Source organism: Pempheris klunzingeri, chromosome 9, assembly GCF_042242105.1.
Source record: "Pempheris klunzingeri isolate RE-2024b chromosome 9, fPemKlu1.hap1, whole genome shotgun sequence".
Classification (NCBI taxonomy): Eukaryota; Metazoa; Chordata; class Actinopteri; order Acropomatiformes; family Pempheridae; genus Pempheris; species Pempheris klunzingeri.
In genome coordinates, this window is record NC_092020.1 from 13,225,803 (window position 1) to 13,246,490 (window position 20,688).

The 20,688-nt window shown below is 42.9% G+C and overlaps 5 protein-coding genes and 1 pseudogene across 5 annotated transcripts in view; all 6 read left to right on the plus strand.

The window, feature by feature from the left end:
• The first annotated feature begins 545 nt into the window (after positions 1 to 545).
• Positions 546 to 2,942, plus strand: LOC139207644 (protocadherin alpha-3-like). Its single transcript, XM_070837381.1, has one exon. It carries the CDS (start codon positions 546 to 548, stop codon positions 2,940 to 2,942), a length of 2,397 nt encoding a protein of 798 aa, XP_070693482.1.
• A 624-nt stretch (positions 2,943 to 3,566) lies between these two features.
• LOC139207417 (protocadherin alpha-C2-like) overlaps positions 3,567 to 20,688 on the plus strand; it is an 89,410-nt gene continuing 72,288 nt past the window's right edge. The window contains exon 1 of the mRNA XM_070837135.1: positions 3,567 to 5,948. Coding sequence (XP_070693236.1) covers positions 3,567 to 5,948 — 2,382 coding nt within the window. The remainder of the gene's footprint in view (positions 5,949 to 20,688) is intronic.
• LOC139207532 (protocadherin alpha-8-like) lies at positions 6,969 to 9,359 on the plus strand. The gene has a single exon (XM_070837270.1). The coding sequence runs from the start codon at positions 6,969 to 6,971 to the stop codon at positions 9,357 to 9,359; it is 2,391 nt and encodes a 796-aa protein (XP_070693371.1).
• Positions 10,739 to 13,423, plus strand: LOC139207533 (protocadherin alpha-10 pseudogene; annotated as a pseudogene).
• LOC139207535 (protocadherin alpha-8-like) lies at positions 14,264 to 16,651 on the plus strand. The gene has a single exon (XM_070837273.1). The coding sequence runs from the start codon at positions 14,264 to 14,266 to the stop codon at positions 16,649 to 16,651; it is 2,388 nt and encodes a 795-aa protein (XP_070693374.1).
• On the plus strand, positions 17,676 to 20,066 carry LOC139207536 (protocadherin alpha-8-like). The gene has a single exon (XM_070837274.1). It carries the CDS (start codon positions 17,676 to 17,678, stop codon positions 20,064 to 20,066), a length of 2,391 nt encoding a protein of 796 aa, XP_070693375.1.

Genomic DNA, 20,688 nt, shown 5'->3' on the forward strand with positions numbered 1-20,688 from the left:
TTATGTTATGCTTATGTAAACATACAGTGTGTTATAACTGAAATTATTATTTATACAGTTGTGTTTGTACAGTTGTATGCAGAACAGCTGTGATATAGTCACCACACACCAAGAAAGGCAGAACAGGCTCTGGTGTGCTGTCCATGGTGCTGAAATGTAATTTTTCAGCTCTCTTGTTTGAATTTGGTTGTTTAGCAGCACATATAATCATTTAATACAAAGTCATTATCTGCGTCATTGATGTGACCTAACGGCTGCGTAAGAGGAGGCAACATCACACTTTCATTGCAGGCTGCGTGTCCCCTACTTTTCCACGTGGCGCCGCTGTTGGTCCATCAGAGACAGCGCTACTCTTTGATATAACTAAGCCCCTCCCGATTTCAGACGACTGGGATATTTCTACAGTCTTTGTTATAAAGAAAGGACGGTGGAGCAGGATTCTCCAGTTGTATTCAGAGCTTATCTTGGCTGATGTCCCCCAGTCTGCTCAAAATATCTGTCTGACAGGAGGTCATATTCATGCTTTGTTCATGTTGGACAGAAATATGTCTTGGCCTTGTAGATGGAGCTATTTCGGGATCTATCTGGGGATTTTTCTACTGGATTGTTACTGGGGAACGGTGTCTGGGCAGCTCTCCTACTCCGTCTCAGAGGAGGTAAACCCGGGGACCTCTGTTGGAAATATCGCTAAAGACCTGAACCTTCATTTACAGGACTTGGAATTTCGTATGTTTCAAATTGTTACTGGATCAAAGAGAAAATTTCTAGAGGTAAATCTGAAGACTGGTGTTCTGTATGTGAGTGAGAGAATAGACAGAGAGGAGCTCTGTGCAGAGGAACTTAAATGCTCAGTAAGTGTAGAGGCTGTAATCAATAACCCTTTGAAGCTTTATCGTATTGACGTAGACATTTTAGATGTTAATGACAATGCCCCACTGTTTACCACCAAATTGCAAAATTTGTATATTGCAGAGAGTACTTTACCAGGAGTGGAATTCGCATTATCTGAAGCAACTGATGCGGATGTGGGGAGAAACGGAGTCAGTACTTACAAATTAACCCAAAATGACCATTTCTCTTTGGCAGTGCACAAAGCAGGCGACCGTGTGTCTGCTGAGTTAGTGTTGCAGAAAGCATTAGATCGAGAGAAGCAGCCTGTGATCACAATGACGCTGACCGCTGTAGATGGAGGGAGTCCTCCGAAATCAGGCACCTCGCAGCTCATTGTTAATGTTTTAGACATTAATGACAACATTCCCATATTCAGCGAAACGTTGTATAAGACAAAAATTCCCGAAAACACACCACTGGGCACAACAGTAATCGCCGTGAACGCCACCGATGCAGACGAGGGCTCAAACAGTGAGATTGTGTATTCACTGAGAAGCAAAGATCAGGTTCATGTACTTGATATCTTCGAAATTGAAAGTCAGACGGGTGTCATTAAGGTGAAAGGCAACATAGACTATGAAGAAAAAAAGGCGTTTGAGATACGTGTGGAGGCAAGTGATAGAGGCCAGCCTCCGATGTCTGCTCACTGTAAGGTGCTGGTAGAGGTGGTGGACTTAAATGATAATGCTCCTGAGATCACTGTGACGTCACTATATACCACAGTGAAGGAGGACGCTAACGTAGGGACTGCGGTTGCTCTCGTGTCCGTTCTCGATAAGGATGGTGGCATCAACGGTGAAGTGAAAATTCAAATTAAAAACGACGTTCCTTTAAAACTCGAAACAAACTATAAAAATTATTATTCTTTGTTAGTTGACGGGCCCCTGGACCGAGAGCGTGTCTCCAACTATAATGTCACTATAGTCGCCACTGATAAAGGGACCCCGTCACTCTCCAGCACGGGTGTAGTTTCAATACACATTTCTGATGTCAATGATAACCCACCTCTGTTTCCAGAGGCCCTTATTAATGTGTACGTTAATGAGAACAGCCCGGTAGGTGCAGTTATTAAAACAGTGACTGCAAGTGATGCTGACGTTGACCAGAACAGTCACGTGACCTATTCATTTTTACAAAGTAGCAGTAACTCATTACCGCTATCAACTATGGTAAACATCAACTCAGAGACTGGAGATATAGTCAGCCTGCAGTCTTTTAACTATGAGGAGTTAAAGACCTTCCAGTTCAAAGTTCAGGCCACAGACTCTGGTGTTCCTCCGCTCAGCAGCAACGTGACTGTGAACGTTTGTATCCTGGATGAAAATGACAATAATCCAGCAATTCTGGCGCCCTATTCTGAGCACGGCTCCGTTAACAGTGAGAGCATCCCCTACTCTGCTGAAGCGGGATACTTTGTGGCAAAGATCAGGGCTGTAGACTCAGACTCTGGATACAACGCGCTGCTTTCTTATCACCTGTCTGAGCCCAAAGGAAACAACCTCTTCAGGATCGGAACCAGCACCGGAGAAATCAGGACTAAGAGGAGGATGAGTGACAATGACCTGAAAACTCACCCCTTGGTGGTGCTGGTTTCTGATAACGGAGAACCCTCCCTGTCAGCTACTGTGTCTATTGATGTGCTGGTGGTTGAAAGCGCAGCTGACATCCAGACTCAGTTCAGACATGTGCCCATAAAGGAGGAGAGCTTCTCCTCTTTGAACCTCTATCTGCTGATCGCCATCGTGGCGGTGTCACTCATCTTCCTGCTGAGCCTCATCAGTTTAATAGCCGTCAAATGCCACAGGACAGACGGCACTTTCAGCAGGTACAGCGCCCCAATGATCACCACCCACCCTGACGGGAGCTGGTCTTACTCTAAGTCTACTCAGCAGTATGACGTGTGTTTCAGCTCAGACACGCTGAAGAGTGACGTAGTGGTTTTCCCCGCACCGTTTCCACCTGTAGATGCTGAGCTGATCAGTATTAACGGAGGAGACACTTTTACCAGAACTCAGACTTTACCCACTAAAGAAAAGGTAAGAAAACTTTGAAAAAGAAACATATTTCATCCCTTCTTCAAAGACAGTATATGAATGTTGTCGTTGTCCATGGTGCTGAAATCTGAGTCACAGTGTGTTGCCTAGCGAGTGCAAAACTAATGTGCAAATAGTGCACATTAGGTTTTCCTGGTGTTAGCCTGCATATTCACCATATTTAAGGATTATTCAATTACCTTGAATTTATACATTTAGGGAGAAAAAAAAAGAAGTATTGTATATTTGTTATTTTTTAGAACTTTACTTTTCCAGAGTTTTTGGTGTCCTTTGTGACTAATTGTTAGCTGTTTGTTGCCTTAAGAGTTCAGAAAAATATACTGTAGGTGAGTTGTCATTTCTAGAAGTGAATGCGGTTACTTCATACGTCCACAAGGGGACATTATAGACCATCACATTTTGATTCAGTCTTGGTCGCTCCAGGCTCCTCCCAGATTTAGAGGATGATGATGCTTCTCTGGGCTTTGTCACAAAGAGACGCAGTGGAGGGATGGATTGTTTGGCCATCGTTTTGTCTTTTACCCCTTAAAAACTAAGGAAACTGGATTTTTTCATCTTGAATTATTAGACGGGATTTTTGAAGACCAGAATCCATGTGGTCTGTTCGCGCTGGATGAAAATATGTCGACCCAGAGGATACGGAGCCCTTTTGGGATTTACGTAGTCGTTGTTCTTTTGGATTGCTGCTGGGAAGCGGTGTCTGGGCAGCTGTCTTACTCTGTGTCAGAGGAGGCAAACCCGGGGACTTCTGTGGGCAACCTCGCTAAAGATCTAAATCTGAATGTTCACGAATTGGAGTCTCGTATGTTTCAGATCGTTAGTGGATCAAAGAGAAAACATTTCGATGTAAATCTGAAAACGGGACTTCTTTATGTCAACGAAAGAATCGACCGTGAGGAGCTCTGTGCGAGGGCTGCAAAATGTACCGTCAATGTAGAGGCTGTGATCAACAATCCACTGAAGCTGTATCGTTTGGAGGTTAATGTAGTTGATATAAATGATAACGCTCCACATTTTCCTGAGAATTTGCAGTCTCTTAACATTGCTGAAAGTACTGTGCCAGGAGGGAAATTTGGATTTATCGGGGCGTCGGATCTCGATGTTGGTAAGAATAGTGTTAATATGTACAAGCTGAGCCCAAATGATTACTTTTCTATAGATGTTCACAAAGGGGGAGAGAGCGTGTCTGCGCAGCTTGTGCTTCAGAAAGCTTTAGACCGAGAAAAACAAAGTACTATAAGACTTACAGTGACCGCTGTCGACGGCGGAAATCCACCCAAATCAGGAACGTCTCGAATTGTTGTCAATGTTTTAGACATTAACGACAATGCTCCGCTATTCAGTAGTTCTTTATATAAGGCACGTATTTTTGAGAACTTACCAGTAGGTAAAACTGTTATAGTTCTGAATGCGACAGACGCAGATGAGGGTTTAAATGCTGATATAGAATTTTCATTGAGAAGAAAAGGTCAGGATAATGTCATAGAGGTGTTTGACATTGACTCTAAAACAGGTGCAATTGTAGTAAAAGGTAAAATCGACTATGAAGAAAATTCTGCGTTTGAGATTCATGCACAGGCCAGTGACAGAGGCCAGCCTCCCATGTCTGCTGATTGTAAGGTGCTGGTAGAGGTGGTGGACCTAAACGACAACGCTCCTGAGATCACTGTGACTTCACTGTTAAACACAGTGAAAGAGGACGCAGAAGTAGGTACTGCTGTTGCACTTGTATCAGTGCTGGACAAAGATGGTGGGAAAAATGGTGTAGTAAAAGCAGCCATTGCAAACGATGCCCCCTTTAAACTGGACACAAATTACAAGAATTATTATTCGTTAGTAGTTAATGGTCCACTTGACAGAGAGACTCAGTCTCAGTACAATGTCACCATTATAGCAACTGATGAAGGGAGTCCACCTCTGTCCAGCACCAGCATAGTGACTGTTCAGGTTTCTGATGTCAATGATAACCCGCCTCGCTTCTCACACCCGCTGATTTATATTTATGTTAAAGAAAACAGTCCAGTAGGAACAGTTATAAAAACAGTTTCAGCAGCTGATGCTGATATCGATCAGAACAGTCACGTGACCTATTCTTTTTTACAAAGTAGCAGTAACTCATTACCGCTATCAACTATGGTAAACATCAACTCAGAGACTGGAGATATAGTCAGCCTGCAGTCTTTTAACTATGAGGAGTTAAAGACCTTCCAGTTCAAAGTTCAGGCCACAGACTCTGGTGTTCCTCCGCTCAGCAGCAACGTGACTGTGAACGTTTGTATCCTGGATGAAAATGACAATAATCCAGCAATTCTGGCGCCCTATTCTGAGCACGGCTCCGTTAACAGTGAGAGCATCCCCTACTCTGCTGAAGCGGGATACTTTGTGGCAAAGATCAGGGCTGTAGACTCAGACTCTGGATACAACGCGCTGCTTTCTTATCACCTGTCTGAGCCCAAAGGAAACAACCTCTTCAGGATCGGAACCAGCACCGGAGAAATCAGGACTAAGAGGAGGATGAGTGACAATGACCTGAAAACTCACCCCTTGGTGGTGCTGGTTTCTGATAACGGAGAACCCTCCCTGTCAGCTACTGTGTCTATTGATGTGCTGGTGGTTGAAAGCGCAGCTGACATCCAGACTCAGTTCAGACATGTGCCCATAAAGGAGGAGAGCTTCTCCTCTTTGAACCTCTATCTGCTGATCGCCATCGTGGCGGTGTCACTCATCTTCCTGCTGAGCCTCATCAGTTTAATAGCCGTCAAATGCCACAGGACAGACGGCACTTTCAGCAGGTACAGCGCCCCAATGATCACCACCCACCCTGACGGGAGCTGGTCTTACTCTAAGTCTACTCAGCAGTATGACGTGTGTTTCAGCTCAGACACGCTGAAGAGTGACGTAGTGGTTTTCCCCGCACCGTTTCCACCTGTAGATGCTGAGCTGATCAGTATTAACGGAGGAGACACTTTTACACGGACTCAGACTTTACCCACTAAAGAAAAGGTAAGAACATAGTTATATTACGTTACCCGACTACAAAATGTGCAAAATAATTACTTAAGCATGATGGAGGTTTAGGTTATTTTAAAAACTGGTTCCTGCAATATGACGATCGAGAAACCGTGATGGCATGTACACTCTTCTTTTCAATTAAGACGGAAATAATAAGAAATAGAAGTAACCAAGCTTATTGATTTTGTACTCTGATATTGGAGACTGTTGTGTGCTGTTTATTTACTGATGCTCTTCATATTTCAGTCATTCTTGCTGCTGCTTGACGTTGTCTGTCTGTGTTGCTGTCCGTGGTGCTGAACTCAACGTTTTAAACATGCTCGTATTTAGCAGAGCGGAATGCAAAACAAAACGCGAGTGCAAAGTGTTTCTCAATACATGTTCACATATCGTCGGCAATAACATTTGAACAATATGTTAAAGATTTCATGATTTATCTTTAAGAAAACCTTTGACTCAGTGTTTGCATTCACTTCGCACATCAGTTACAAATGTCAAGAATGGATTTCTGGATTTACCACATTAAATAACTGTCTCTGCTGTAAAGCATGTGCTTCAAATGTCATTTACAAACGAGGCTGCAGTCTAAAAACCACTTCGGTCATATCATTTGAATTTTAGTAATCAGTGGGCTGAATGATCTTGTACTTTACCCTTTTTAAATTCATATAATTCCTTCATATTTCAGGAGAATTGAGAATGTTTACTACTTTCCAGTGTTACTATGTTTGATGTAGCGTGTAGTTATGACATGTGTCCACACGGGGACACTGTAGACCATCACATGTGGACGGTCTCTTTGGTGGCTTGGGGCTCCTCCCAGAATCAGCGGATGATGTATCTGTAGGCTTTGTTACAAAGAGAGGTCAGTCGACAAAGAACGGTTCTCCTCTTGTTTGGTCATGAAAATACACAAGGATTTGCTTGGAATATTTCTTCCTTGATGCTGCTCTCGTCGTTGTTATAAGATATTGTCTTTTGCCTACATGCTCCTTCTCGATGGATGGAAAAATGAATTTACCGAGGAGAGCGAGCTCTGTGTGGATTTATGTCGTGGTCGTGCTGCTGGATTGTTGCTGGGAAGCGGTGTCTGGGCAGCTCTCTTACTCCGTCTCAGAGGAGGTCAATCTGGGGACTGTTGTCGGAAATATCGCCAAAGATCTGAACCTCAATGTCCAGGATTTGGAGTCCCGCATGTTTCAGATCGTTGCTGGATCAAAGAGAAAATATCTGGAGGTAAACCTAAAGACTGGTGTCCTGTATGTTAATGAGAGAATAGATCGAGAGGAGCTCTGCGGCGATGAAGCGAAATGTTCACTTAGTATAGAAGCAGTTATTAATAACCCGTTAAAACTGTACCATGTTGAAATTACAGTTCTAGATGTGAATGATAATTCTCCGTCGTTTCTCAGCGCGTCTCAGATAATCAACATTACTGAGAGTACAGCAGCAGGGGTAAAATTTCCCCTGCAAAGAGCTCACGATGCAGACGTCGGTAAAAACACCGTCAATTCCTACAAGCTTAGTCAAAATGAATACTTCTCTCTCGCTACACATAAAGGAGACATTATATCTCCAGAATTAGTACTTCAGAAAGTTTTAGACCGAGAAAAACAGTCTGTGATCAGACTGATACTGACGGCCATTGATGGAGGAACACCTGCTAAATCTGGTAGTATGACTATAACAGTGAATGTGTTGGACATTAACGACAATCCTCCTGTATTCAGTCAAACTCTGTACAAAGCCAGTGTGTATGAGAACGCTAAGATAGGCACATCAATAATAACACTGAATGCTACTGATTTAGATGCAGGCCCAAATGGACAAGTGTCATATTCATTCAGTAAAATAGACCACGTGACCAAAACTGATGTTTTTGCAATAGATGAAAAAACTGGAACTGTAACAAATAAAAAGAATATCGACTTTGAAAAGAATAATGCTTTTGAGATCAGAGTACAGGCCAGTGATGGAGCTTCCTCTCCTCTCACCTCTCATGCCAAACTATTGATTGAGGTTTTAGATGTTAATGATAATGCTCCTGAAATTTCAGTCACGTCACTGTTAAACACCGTGAAGGAGGACGCGTCCGTCGGCACCGCCATTGCACTTGTTTCAGTATCTGATAAAGACGGAGGAAGAAACGGGATGGTGAACTGTAAGATTTCCAATAATGTTCCCTTTAAATTAGAGTCCAATTATAAGAATTACTATTCGTTGGTGGTGGACGGTCCTCTTGACAGAGAGACCTCTTCTCAATACAGTATCAGCCTCACTGCTACTGATGAGGGCAGCCCACCTCTATCCAGCACCAGCGTTATTAACGTACACGTCTCAGATGTAAACGATAACAAACCTCTATTCACAGAAACCATAACCAATGTCTATGTGAGAGAAAACAGTCCAGTAGGTGCAGTTATAAAAACAGTTTCAGCAGCTGATGCTGATATCGATCAGAACGGTCACGTGACCTATTCTTTTTTACAAAGTAGCAGTAACTCATTACCGCTATCAACTATGGTAAACATCAACTCAGAGACTGGAGATATAGTCAGCCTGCAGTCTTTTAACTACGAGGAGTTAAAGACCTTCCAGTTCAAAGTTCAGGCCACAGACTCTGGTGTTCCTCCGCTCAGCAGCAACGTGACTGTGAACGTTTGTATCCTGGATGAAAATGACAATAATCCAGCAATTCTGGCGCCCTATTCTGAGCACGGCTCCGTTAACAGTGAGAGCATCCCCTACTCTGCTGAAGCGGGATACTTTGTGGCAAAGATCAGGGCTGTAGACTCAGACTCTGGATACAACGCGCTGCTTTCTTATCACCTGTCTGAGCCCAAAGGAAACAACCTCTTCAGGATCGGAACCAGCACCGGAGAAATCAGGACTAAGAGGAGGATGAGTGACAATGACCTGAAAACTCACCCCTTGGTGGTGCTGGTTTCTGATAACGGAGAACCCTCCCTGTCAGCTACTGTGTCTATTGATGTGCTGGTGGTTGAAAGCGCAGCTGACATCCAGACTCAGTTCAGACATGTGCCCATAAAGGAGGAGAGCTTCTCCTCTTTGAACCTCTATCTGCTGATCGCCATCGTGGCGGTGTCACTCATCTTCCTGCTGAGCCTCATCAGTTTAATAGCCGTCAAATGCCACAGGACAGACGGCACTTTCAGCAGGTACAGCGCCCCAATGATCACCACCCACCCTGACGGGAGCTGGTCTTACTCTAAGTCTACTCAGCAGTATGACGTGTGTTTCAGCTCAGACACGCTGAAGAGTGACGTAGTGGTTTTCCCCGCACCGTTTCCACCTGTAGATGCTGAGCTGATCAGTATTAACGGAGGAGACACTTTTACCAGAACTCAGACTTTACCCACTAAAGAAAAGGTAAGAACATAGTCGCTTTAAGTACTTGTTATTGCACTCGTTCTATGTTCAGAATTGGAGGTGAAATGCTGCAGTTGTATTCATGTTACTTTCAAGGTCTTTGTGCTGTGTAGCTGAAAGATAATGAAATATGTATCAGTGGAGTAGGTCTGTTTATCATAAACTGTAGCCTCCTTTGCAGTTGTTTATGGTTTTCTCAACAGTGATTGAGGTGCATTGTTTAATGTCCCTTCTGTATTTTGATATTCGGGTCACTATGAGTCACTGGCAAATGCCTGAATTTCAAATCCTCAGGACATAAAGTTTAAAGAAAGAGCCTGTTCAGGAGTACCATGTTTACAAGTACATGCACACATGCAGCATCTGATTCAATGTGGATCACTAAAATCTATCATAAGTGTCATCAATCTCTTCAAAGTACCTACGTAGATAAATTCTTCAAATGAAAAGGTTTTATGCCACATGGGGGACGAGAAAGCTGACAGTTAAATGGACTTGGCTCAAATTTTTTTGGGACAGGCTGATATAAACCTCCTTTATGTTCACTAATTTCAAATTCAGAGTAATTTTTGCTGCATGTGTGACATTTTAGAAAGGGATATCGCTGTCCATGGTGCTGAACACAAGTTTGTATTTGCGGTGTCTATGTACTCTTTAATGCATAAGGCATTGCAAGAAACACATTGAATAATAACACAGAAAGCATACTATACCACACAACAGTTATATTTATAGTTTCACACAAGAGTCTCAAAGGTTGTCATTCTTCAGGAATGTAACTATGTTGCCACTGCCCCTATTCTGCTTATAAAAGAGTGTTTGTGTTTGTGTGAGAGGTGGTCATTCGTTTGTGTACCTTGAGTCATATATTTTGTGGATTGTTTACATGTATTTGCGTCCATTGTTTCTGTTTCCAAAACAGTTGACTAAATGAATAGTTTACCTGTTTTTCCATTATTTCTAAAATATGTTCAAGAAGAATTTAAACTGCTGCCAAACAGTGGAACTAAATGTGAAGTCATGTTGACAGTGTTTCTCCTTGAGACCTGGTTAATGTTTCAGAGGACATTAATGTAGAAGTTGTAGTGATATGATGCGTTTGCTGGAGAATGTAGTTCTTTCAAGTGTCCACATGAGGACATTGTAGACCATCACATTTGAACTTCCTCCTCGGTGGTTCGGGGCTCCTCCCAGATTCACAGGATGATGATGTTTCTCAGGCGAATGAAACAAAGACACGGAGACGGTGGAAGAGAACGATGTGAAGGCGATTTTCGTGTTGCAGTTTAAATTCCTGTCGTGAATTAGCCTACTTAACACCGATTCCTTATTTTTGTGGCGTTAATGAAGGAATCTATATGTAAGATTTCTCTCGATGACTGACTGGAAAAATGAATTTACCGAGGAGAGCGAGCTCTGTGTGGATTTATGTCGTGGTCGTGCTGCTGGATTGTTGCTGGGAAGCGGTGTCTGGGCAGCTCTCTTACTCCGTCTCAGAGGAGGTCAATCTGGGGACTGTTGTCGGAAATATCGCCAAAGATCTGAACCTCAATGTCCAGGATTTGGAGTCTCGCATGTTTCAGATCGTTGCTGGATCAAAGAGAAAATATCTGGAGGTAAACCTAAAGACTGGTGTCCTGTATGTTAATGAGAGAATAGATCGAGAGGAGCTCTGCGGCGATGAAGCGAAATGTTCACTTAGTATAGAAGCAGTTATTAATAACCCGTTAAAACTGTACCGTATTGAAATTACAGTTCTAGATGTAAATGATAATTCTCCGTCGTTTCTAAGAACGTCTCAGATAATCAACATTACTGAGAGTACAGCAGCAGGAGCAAAATTTCCCCTGAAGAGAGCTCACGATGCAGACGTCGGTAAAAACACCATCAATTCCTACAAGCTTAGTCAAAATGAATACTTCTCTCTCGCTACACATAAAGGAGACATTATATCTCCAGAATTAGTACTTCAGAAAGTTTTAGACCGAGAAAAACAGTCTGTGATCAGACTGATACTGACGGCCATTGATGGAGGAACACCTGCTAAATCTGGTAGTATGACTATAACAGTGAATGTGTTGGACATTAACGACAATCCTCCTGTATTCAGTCAAACTCTGTACAAAGCCAGTGTGTATGAGAACGCTAAGATAGGCACATCAATAATAACACTGAATGCTACTGATTTAGATGCAGGCCCAAATGGACAAGTGTCATATTGCTTTATTGACATAGACCAGGGGGAAAAAAGTTTATTCTTTGCAATAGATGAAAAAACTGGAACTGTAACAAATAAAAAGAATATCGACTTTGAAGAAAATAATGCTTTTGAGATCAGAGTACAGGCCAGTGATGGAGCTTCCTCTCCTCTCACCTCTCATGCCAAACTATTGATTGAGGTTTTAGACGTTAATGATAATGCTCCTGAAATTTCAGTCACGTCACTGTTAAACACCGTGAAGGAGGACGCGTCCGTCGGCACCGCCATTGCACTTGTTTCAGTATCTGATAAAGACGGAGGAAGAAACGGGATGGTGAACTGTAAGATTTCCAATAATGTTCCCTTTAAATTAGAGTCCAATTATAAGAATTACTATTCGTTGGTGGTGGACGGTCCTCTTGACAGAGAGACCTCTTCTCAATACAGTATCAGCCTCACTGCTACTGATGAGGGCAGCCCACCTCTATCCAGCACCAGCGTTATTAACGTACACGTCTCAGATGTAAACGATAACAAACCTCTATTCACAGAAACCATAATCAATGTCTATGTGAGAGAAAACAGTCCAGTAGGTGCAGTTATAAAAACAGTTTCAGCAGCTGATGCTGATATCGATCAGAACGGTCACGTGACCTATTCTTTTTTACAAAGTAGCAGTAACTCATTACCGCTATCAACTATGGTAAACATCAACTCAGAGACTGGAGATATAGTCAGCCTGCAGTCTTTTAACTACGAGGAGTTAAAGACCTTCCAGTTCAAAGTTCAGGCCACAGACTCTGGTGTTCCTCCGCTCAGCAGCAACGTGACTGTGAACGTTTGTATCCTGGATGAAAATGACAATAATCCAGCAATTCTGGCGCCCTATTCTGAGCACGGCTCCGTTAACAGTGAGAGCATCCCCTACTCTGCTGAAGCGGGATACTTTGTGGCAAAGATCAGGGCTGTAGACTCAGACTCTGGATACAACGCGCTGCTTTCTTATCACCTGTCTGAGCCCAAAGGAAACAACCTCTTCAGGATCGGAACCAGCACCGGAGAAATCAGGACTAAGAGGAGGATGAGTGACAATGACCTGAAAACTCACCCCTTGGTGGTGCTGGTTTCTGATAACGGAGAACCCTCCCTGTCAGCTACTGTGTCTATTGATGTGCTGGTGGTTGAAAGCGCAGCTGACATCCAGACTCAGTTCAGACATGTGCCCATAAAGGAGGAGAGCTTCTCCTCTTTGAACCTCTATCTGCTGATCGCCATCGTGGCGGTGTCACTCATCTTCCTGCTGAGCCTCATCAGTTTAATAGCCGTCAAATGCCACAGGACAGACGGCACTTTCAGCAGGTACAGCGCCCCAATGATCACCACCCACCCTGACGGGAGCTGGTCTTACTCTAAGTCTACTCAGCAGTATGACGTGTGTTTCAGCTCAGACACGCTGAAGAGTGACGTAGTGGTTTTCCCCGCACCGTTTCCACCTGTAGATGCTGAGCTGATCAGTATTAACGGAGGAGACACTTTTACCAGAACTCAGACTTTACCCACTAAAGAAAAGGTAAGAGCAATACGTTTGTAATGGCCAACATATCTGAATTGTTACTAAACTCTGGCCCTGTTTGCTATTCTTAAATCTTGTCGTTCGTCAGTGTTTCCTTCCATTTTTATTCGTATGTATGTGTTTATATGAGTAAAACGTGTTTTTTTGGAAACTGATGTCGGGCATTATCTCCAACTCGGTCCTGAAAACGTTTTGTACTGTTCATCGTCTCCTGCTTGTAAAGCAGTCTTTTCTGATATGCAACAGTCGCTGTCCATGGTGCTGTACAAGAACTTCTCTGACCTGACGAGCAGAGTGTGTTGATGTTGTATTGATACAAATGAAAGGTTACGTTCATACTACTTGACCTTTGTTGAAATTAATGTCATGTGTGATGTTTTTTTTTTGACAATGGCACTGATACATGGACTCCCTTGTCTTAGTGACTTTATATGCATCGTTGATCAGTTAGCATTGCGGCCACGCAAGAGACTAATTTGTAAGTGACAGTCTGATTATTCTGAGTTACAGTACTAGTTTGTTTGCCAATTCTTTCAGTTCGGTGTAATCACCTCTTGTTTCTTCATTAAACAATGAGGCCTTGAGATTTTCTGTTAGTGCGCCATATCACTTACGGTATACTGGAGGATTGTTTGCCTGGGTGACATTTCAGTCAAAAGTGTGAACATGCCGATCATAAACAGATGTGTTGACACTCATTTTCAAATGAATAAAACGCTGCATATTACCAGAAAACATGACCATTTAATTCAGTATTTTTATAAGAAAGTAATCTAACTTTTCATTGCTTCATATTCGGTTTAAATTTTGCGTTTTTTGTGCTGAGCATTAAAGAGAGATGGCTTGTGTAAGGTTATAGTCTTTCCCTTGATTTAAAAGATATTATATTTAGTCCTCACGGCCATAAGAGGGCACTATAGACCATAACACAGAGACAACTTTATTTAAATCCCGAGGCCCCTCCCAGAGTGAGAGCGTGATTATGTCTCCTTTGGGTTGGACACAAAGAGACGCAGACGCACAGAGAGAAGGCTGGAGTATCATCTGCAATGTGGACAAAATAGACAGAAGGACAAAGAGTTTCCATCAATAATCGACTTTCATTAGACTTGTTTCTATGTTGGTTTGCCGTCGGACTGGATTATGTCTTCAAATAGCCGGAGTCCCGTGGTGGTATACGTCTTATTTGTGCTGTTGGATTGTAACTGGGAAGCGGTGTCCGGCCAGCTCTCCTACTCCATATCAGAGGAGGTGAATCCGGGAACGTCTGTAGGAAATATAGCCAAGGATCTAAACCTCAATGTCGATGATCTGGAGTCTCGTATGTTTCATATTGTTACCGGATCAAAGAGAAAATTTTTCGAGGTAAATCTTAAGACTGGTGCTCTTTTCGTCAGTGATAGAATAGACAGAGAAGAGCTCTGTGCGAAGGTGACGAAATGCTCAGTGAGCGTAGAGGCTGTGATTAATGCTCCACTCAAGCTTTATCGGGTAGATATAAATATTTTAGATGTAAATGACAATAACCCGTCTTTCAGTACTAATTCGCAAAGTATTGAAATAGCCGAAAGCACCCTGCCTGGGACTAAATTCCTTGTGCTGTCTGCCTATGACGCAGATGTAGGCAAAAATGGTATCAGCACGTACAAGCTAAACCAGAATGATCATTTTTCATTATCGGTAAACAAAGGAGAGAGTGTGTCTGCTGAGCTCGTCCTACAGAAACCTTTAGACCGAGAAAAGCAGCCTGAAATCAAACTCACGCTGACTGCTGTAGACGGAGGGACACCTCCGAAATCAGGAACATCACAGATAATAATCGATGTACTAGACAATAATGATAACGTTCCAATATTTACCAAAGCATTGTATAAAACAAGTATTACTGAAAACGTACAGCTTGGTACGTCAGTAATGGCAGTAACGGCAACAGACGCTGATGAAGGACCAAATGGGGAGATTTCATATTCACTGGGCAGCAAAGATCAAGACCATGTTTTGGAAATATTTCAAATTGATGAACACACAGGTTTAATTACAGTGAAGGGAAAGATTGACTTTGAAGAGCACCCTGCTTTTGAAATCCGCGTGCAAGCTAGTGACAAAGGTTATCCCCCAATGGCAGCACAGTGTAAAGTACTAATAGAGGTTGTGGATTTAAATGACAATATTCCAGAAATATCTGTAACATCATTAATTAACAGTGTAAAAGAGAATGCAAAAACAGGTACTGCTGTTGCACTTGTGTCGGTCCTGGACAGAGATGGTGGTAAAAATGGAGTGGTTCATTGTGATATTAACAATGGCAACCCTTTTAAATTGGAAACCAATTACAAAAACTATTACTCTTTGGTAGTAGACGGACAGCTAGACAGAGAGAACGCTTCATATTATAATGTCACCATTACAGCCACAGATGATGGTGCTCCTGCTCTTACGAGCACCAGCAATCTTACTGTTTATATTTCCGATGTCAATGATAACTCCCCTCGTTTTTCAGACACTTTAGTCAATGTGTTTGTAAAAGAGAACAGTCCAGTGGGAACTGTTCTACAAAGAGTATCTGCGGTTGATGCAGACATCGATCAAAACGCCCAGGTGAGTTATACGATTGTCGAAGTTAACAGTAACTCATTACCGCTATCTACAATGGTAAATATTAACTCAGAGACTGGAGATATAGTCAGCCTGCAGTCTTTTAACTATGAGGAGTTAAAGACCTTCCAGTTCAAAGTTCAGGCCACAGACTCTGGTGTTCCTCCGCTCAGCAGCAACGTGACTGTGAACGTTTGTATTCTGGATGAAAATGACAATAATCCAGCAATTCTGGCGCCCTATTCTGAGCACGGCTCCGTTAACAGTGAGAGCATCCCCTACTCTGCTGAAGCGGGATACTTTGTGGCAAAGATCAGGGCTGTAGACTCAGACTCTGGATACAACGCGCTGCTTTCTTATCACCTGTCTGAGCCCAAAGGAAACAACCTCTTCAGGATCGGAACCAGCACCGGAGAAATCAGGACTAAGAGGAGGATGAGTGACAATGACCTGAAAACTCACCCCTTGGTGGTGCTGGTTTCTGATAACGGAGAACCCTCCCTGTCAGCTACTGTGTCTATTGATGTGCTGGTGGTTGAAAGCGCAGCTGACATCCAGACTCAGTTCAGACATGTGCCCATAAAGGAGGAGAGCTTCTCCTCTTTGAACCTCTATCTGCTGATCGCCATCGTGGCGGTGTCACTCATCTTCCTGCTGAGCCTCATCAGTTTAATAGCCGTCAAATGCCACAGGACAGACGGCACTTTCAGCAGGTACAGCGCCCCAATGATCACCACCCACCCTGACGGGAGCTGGTCTTACTCTAAGTCTACTCAGCAGTATGACGTGTGTTTCAGCTCAGACACGCTGAAGAGTGACGTAGTGGTTTTCCCCGCACCGTTTCCACCTGTAGATGCTGAGCTGATCAGTATTAACGGAGGAGACACTTTTACCAGAACTCAGACTTTACCCACTAAAGAAAAGGTAAGAACATAGTCGCTTTAAGTACTTGTTATTGCACTCGTTCTATGTTCAGAATTGGAGGTGAAATGCTGCAGTTGTATTCATGTTACTTTCAAGGTCTTTGTGCTGTGTACGTGTAACACAATGAAAAATGTGTCAGTGGTGTAGGTTTATATATCAAACTGTAGCCTCCTTTGCAGTTGTTGATGGTTTTCTCAACAGTGACTGAGGTGCATTGTTGGCATGTGTGACATTTTAGAAAGGGTATCGCTGTCCATGGTGCTGAACACAAGTTTGTATTTGCGGTGTCTATGTACTCTTTAATGCATAAGGCATCGCAAGAAACACACTGAATAATAACACAGAAAGCATACTATACCACACAACAGTTATATTTATAGTTTCACACAAGAGTCTCAAAGGTTGTCATTCTTCAGGAATGTAACTATGTTGCCACTGCCCCTATTCTGCTTATAAAAGAGTGTTTGTGTTTGTGTGAGAGGTGGTCATTCGTTTGTGTACCTTGAGTCATATATTTTGTGGATTGTTTACATGTATTTGCATCCATTGTTTCTGTTTCCAAAACAGTTGACTAAATGAATAGTTTACTTGTTTTTCCATTATTTCTAAAATATGTTCAAGAAGAATTTAAACTGCTGCCAAACAGTGGAACTAAATGTGAAGTCATGTTGACAGTGTTTCTCCTTGAGACCTGGTTAATGTTTCAGAGGACATTAATGTAGAAGTTGTAGTGATATGATGCGTTTGCTGGAGAATGTAGTTCTTTCAAGTGTCCACATGAGGACATTGTAGACCATCACATTTGAACTTCCTCCTCGGTGGTTCGGGGCTCCTCCCAGATTCACAGGATGATGATGTTTCTCAGGCGAATGAAACAAAGACACGGAGACGGTGGAAGAGAACGATGTGAAGGCGATTTTCGTGTTGCAGTTTAAATTCCTGTCGTGAATTAGCCTACTTAACACCGATTCCTTATTTTTGTGACGTTAATGAAGGAATCTATATGTACGATTTCTCTCGATGACTGACTGGAAAAATGAATTTACCGAGGAGAGCGAGCTCTGTGTGGATTTATGTCGTGGTCGTGCTGCTGGATTGTTGCTGGGAAGCGGTGTCTGGGCAGCTCTCTTACTCCGTCTCAGAGGAGGTCAATCTGGGGACTGTTGTCGGAAATATCGCCAAAGATCTGAACCTCAATGCTCAGGATTTGGAGTCCCGCATGTTTCAGATCGTTGCTGGATCAAAGAGAAAATATCTGGAGGTAAACCTAAAGACTGGTGTCCTGTATGTTAATGAGAGAATAGATCGAGAGGAGCTCTGCGGCGACGAAGCGAAATGTTCACTTAGTATAGAAGCAGTTATTAATAACCCGTTAAAACTGTACCGTATTGAAATTACAGTTCTAGATGTAAATGATAATTCTCCGTCGTTTCTCAGCGCGTCTCAGATAATCAACATTACTGAGAACACAGGAGCAGGGGTAAAATTTCCCCTGCAAAGAGCTCACGATGCAGACGTCGGTAAAAACACCGTAAATTCCTACAAGCTTAGTCAAAATGAATACTTCTCTCTCGCTACACATAAAGGAGACATTATATCTCCAGAATTAGTACTTCAGAAAGTTTTAGACCGAGAAAAACAGTCTGTGATCAGACTGATACTGACGGCCATTGATGGAGGAACACCTGCTAAATCTGGTAGTATGACTATAACAGTGAATGTGTTGGACATTAACGACAATCCTCCTGTATTCAGTCAAACTCTGTACAAAGCCAGTGTGTATGAGAACGCTAAGATAGGCACATCAATAATAACACTGAATGCTACTGATTTAGATGCAGGCCCAAATGGACAAGTGTCATATTCATTCAGTAAAATAGACCACGTGACCAAAACTGATGTTTTTGCAATAGATGAAAAAACTGGAACCGTAACAAATAAAAAGAATATCGACTTTGAAAAGAATAATGCTTTTGAGATCAGAGTACAGGCCAGTGATGGAGCTTCCTCGCCGATGACCTCTCATGCCAAATTATTGATTGAGGTTTTAGACGTTAATGATAATGCTCCTGAAATTTCAGTCACGTCACTGTTAAACACCGTGAAGGAGGACGCGTCCGTCGGCACCGCCATTGCACTTGTTTCAGTATCTGATAAAGACGGAGGAAGAAACGGGATGGTGAACTGTAAGATTTCCAATAATGTTCCCTTTAAATTAGAGTCCAATTATAAGAATTACTATTCGTTGGTGGTGGACGGTCCTCTTGACAGAGAGACCTCTTCTCAATACAATATCAGCCTCACTGCTACTGATGAGGGCAGCCCACCTCTATCCAGCACCAGCGTTATTAACGTACACGTCTCAGATGTAAACGATAACAAACCTCTATTCACAGAAACCATAATCAATGTCTATGTGAGAGAAAACAGTCCAGTAGGGGCAGTTATAAAAACAGTTTCAGCAGCTGATGCTGATATCGATCAGAACGGTCACGTGACCTATTCTTTTTTACAAAGTAGCAGTAACTCATTACCGCTATCAACTATGGTAAACATCAACTCAGAGACTGGAGATATAGTCAGCCTGCAGTCTTTTAACTATGAGGAGTTAAAGACCTTCCAGTTCAAAGTTCAGGCCACAGACTCTGGTGTTCCTCCGCTCAGCAGCAACGTGACTGTGAACGTTTGTATTCTGGATGAAAATGACAATAATCCAGCAATTCTGGCGCCCTATTCTGAGCACGGCTCCGTTAACAGTGAGAGCATCCCCTACTCTGCTGAAGCGGGATACTTTGTGGCAAAGATCAGGGCTGTAGACTCAGACTCTGGATACAACGCGCTGCTTTCTTATCACCTGTCTGAGCCCAAAGGAAACAACCTCTTCAGGATCGGAACCAGCACCGGAGAAATCAGGACTAAGAGGAGGATGAGTGACAATGACCTGAAAACCCACCCCTTGGTGGTGCTGGTTTCTGATAACGGAGAACCCTCCCTGTCAGCTACTGTGTCTATTGATGTGCTGGTGGTTGAAAGCGCAGCTGACATCCAGACTCAGTTCAGACATGTGCCCATAAAGGAGGAGAGCTTCTCCTCTTTGAACCTCTATCTGCTGATCGCCATCGTGGCGGTGTCACTCATCTTCCTGCTGAGCCTCATCAGTTTAATAGCCGTCAAATGCCACAGGACAGACGGCACTTTCAGCAGGTACAGCGCCCCAATGATCACCACCCACCCTGACGGGAGCTGGTCTTACTCTAAGTCTACTCAGCAGTATGACGTGTGTTTCAGTTCAGACACGCTGAAGAGTGACGTAGTGGTTTTCCCCGCACCGTTTCCACCTGTAGATGCTGAGCTGATCAGTATTAACGGAGGAGACACTTTTACCAGAACTCAGACTTTACCCACTAAAGAAAAGGTAAGCTTATAGTAACTGCATTATTTTCTTTATTTGAGTTGTCATGTCAGCTCTCACAATCAAACGTAAAAAGAGGGTTTGCATTTGTTTGTTTTAATGTTAGGCATGAGTTTGCTTCTCTGCAACATGCAACGGTAATGTTCCTTTACATAAACAGTCTTATAATCTTTAAATATGCAATGATTCCTGTATGATTAACTACCAACACAGCTGCGATAGTTCGCATGTTTACTGCCTCGTTAATCCTCATGCAAAAGGTACTTTGTATTGGAATAGTCACTGAATGTTGGGTCTGTAAATTCATAGACCACAAGCCTTGTTGTCTTTATTTGCTGCACTGTTTTTTAAAAAAGGTGTAAGAATTCATAGGTGTGTCTCACCTGAATTGTACTATGAATGCCACGCAGCGTCAGCACAATGATGCGCTATCCACGGTGCTGAAATACACGTCAATCACACTCTGTTCAGATATCAGGGCCTGGCAGGAGACCCGGTAATGAAAGATGTAATTTCTACCGGTTATCACTGACAGGAATCATTTCAATTCTGGTGATTTTCAACATAAATACTGGTTGTCTGAGTTTTTTTCAAAGCATTGTAGTTATTCCAAATGACCATGAGGCGACGCTATAGA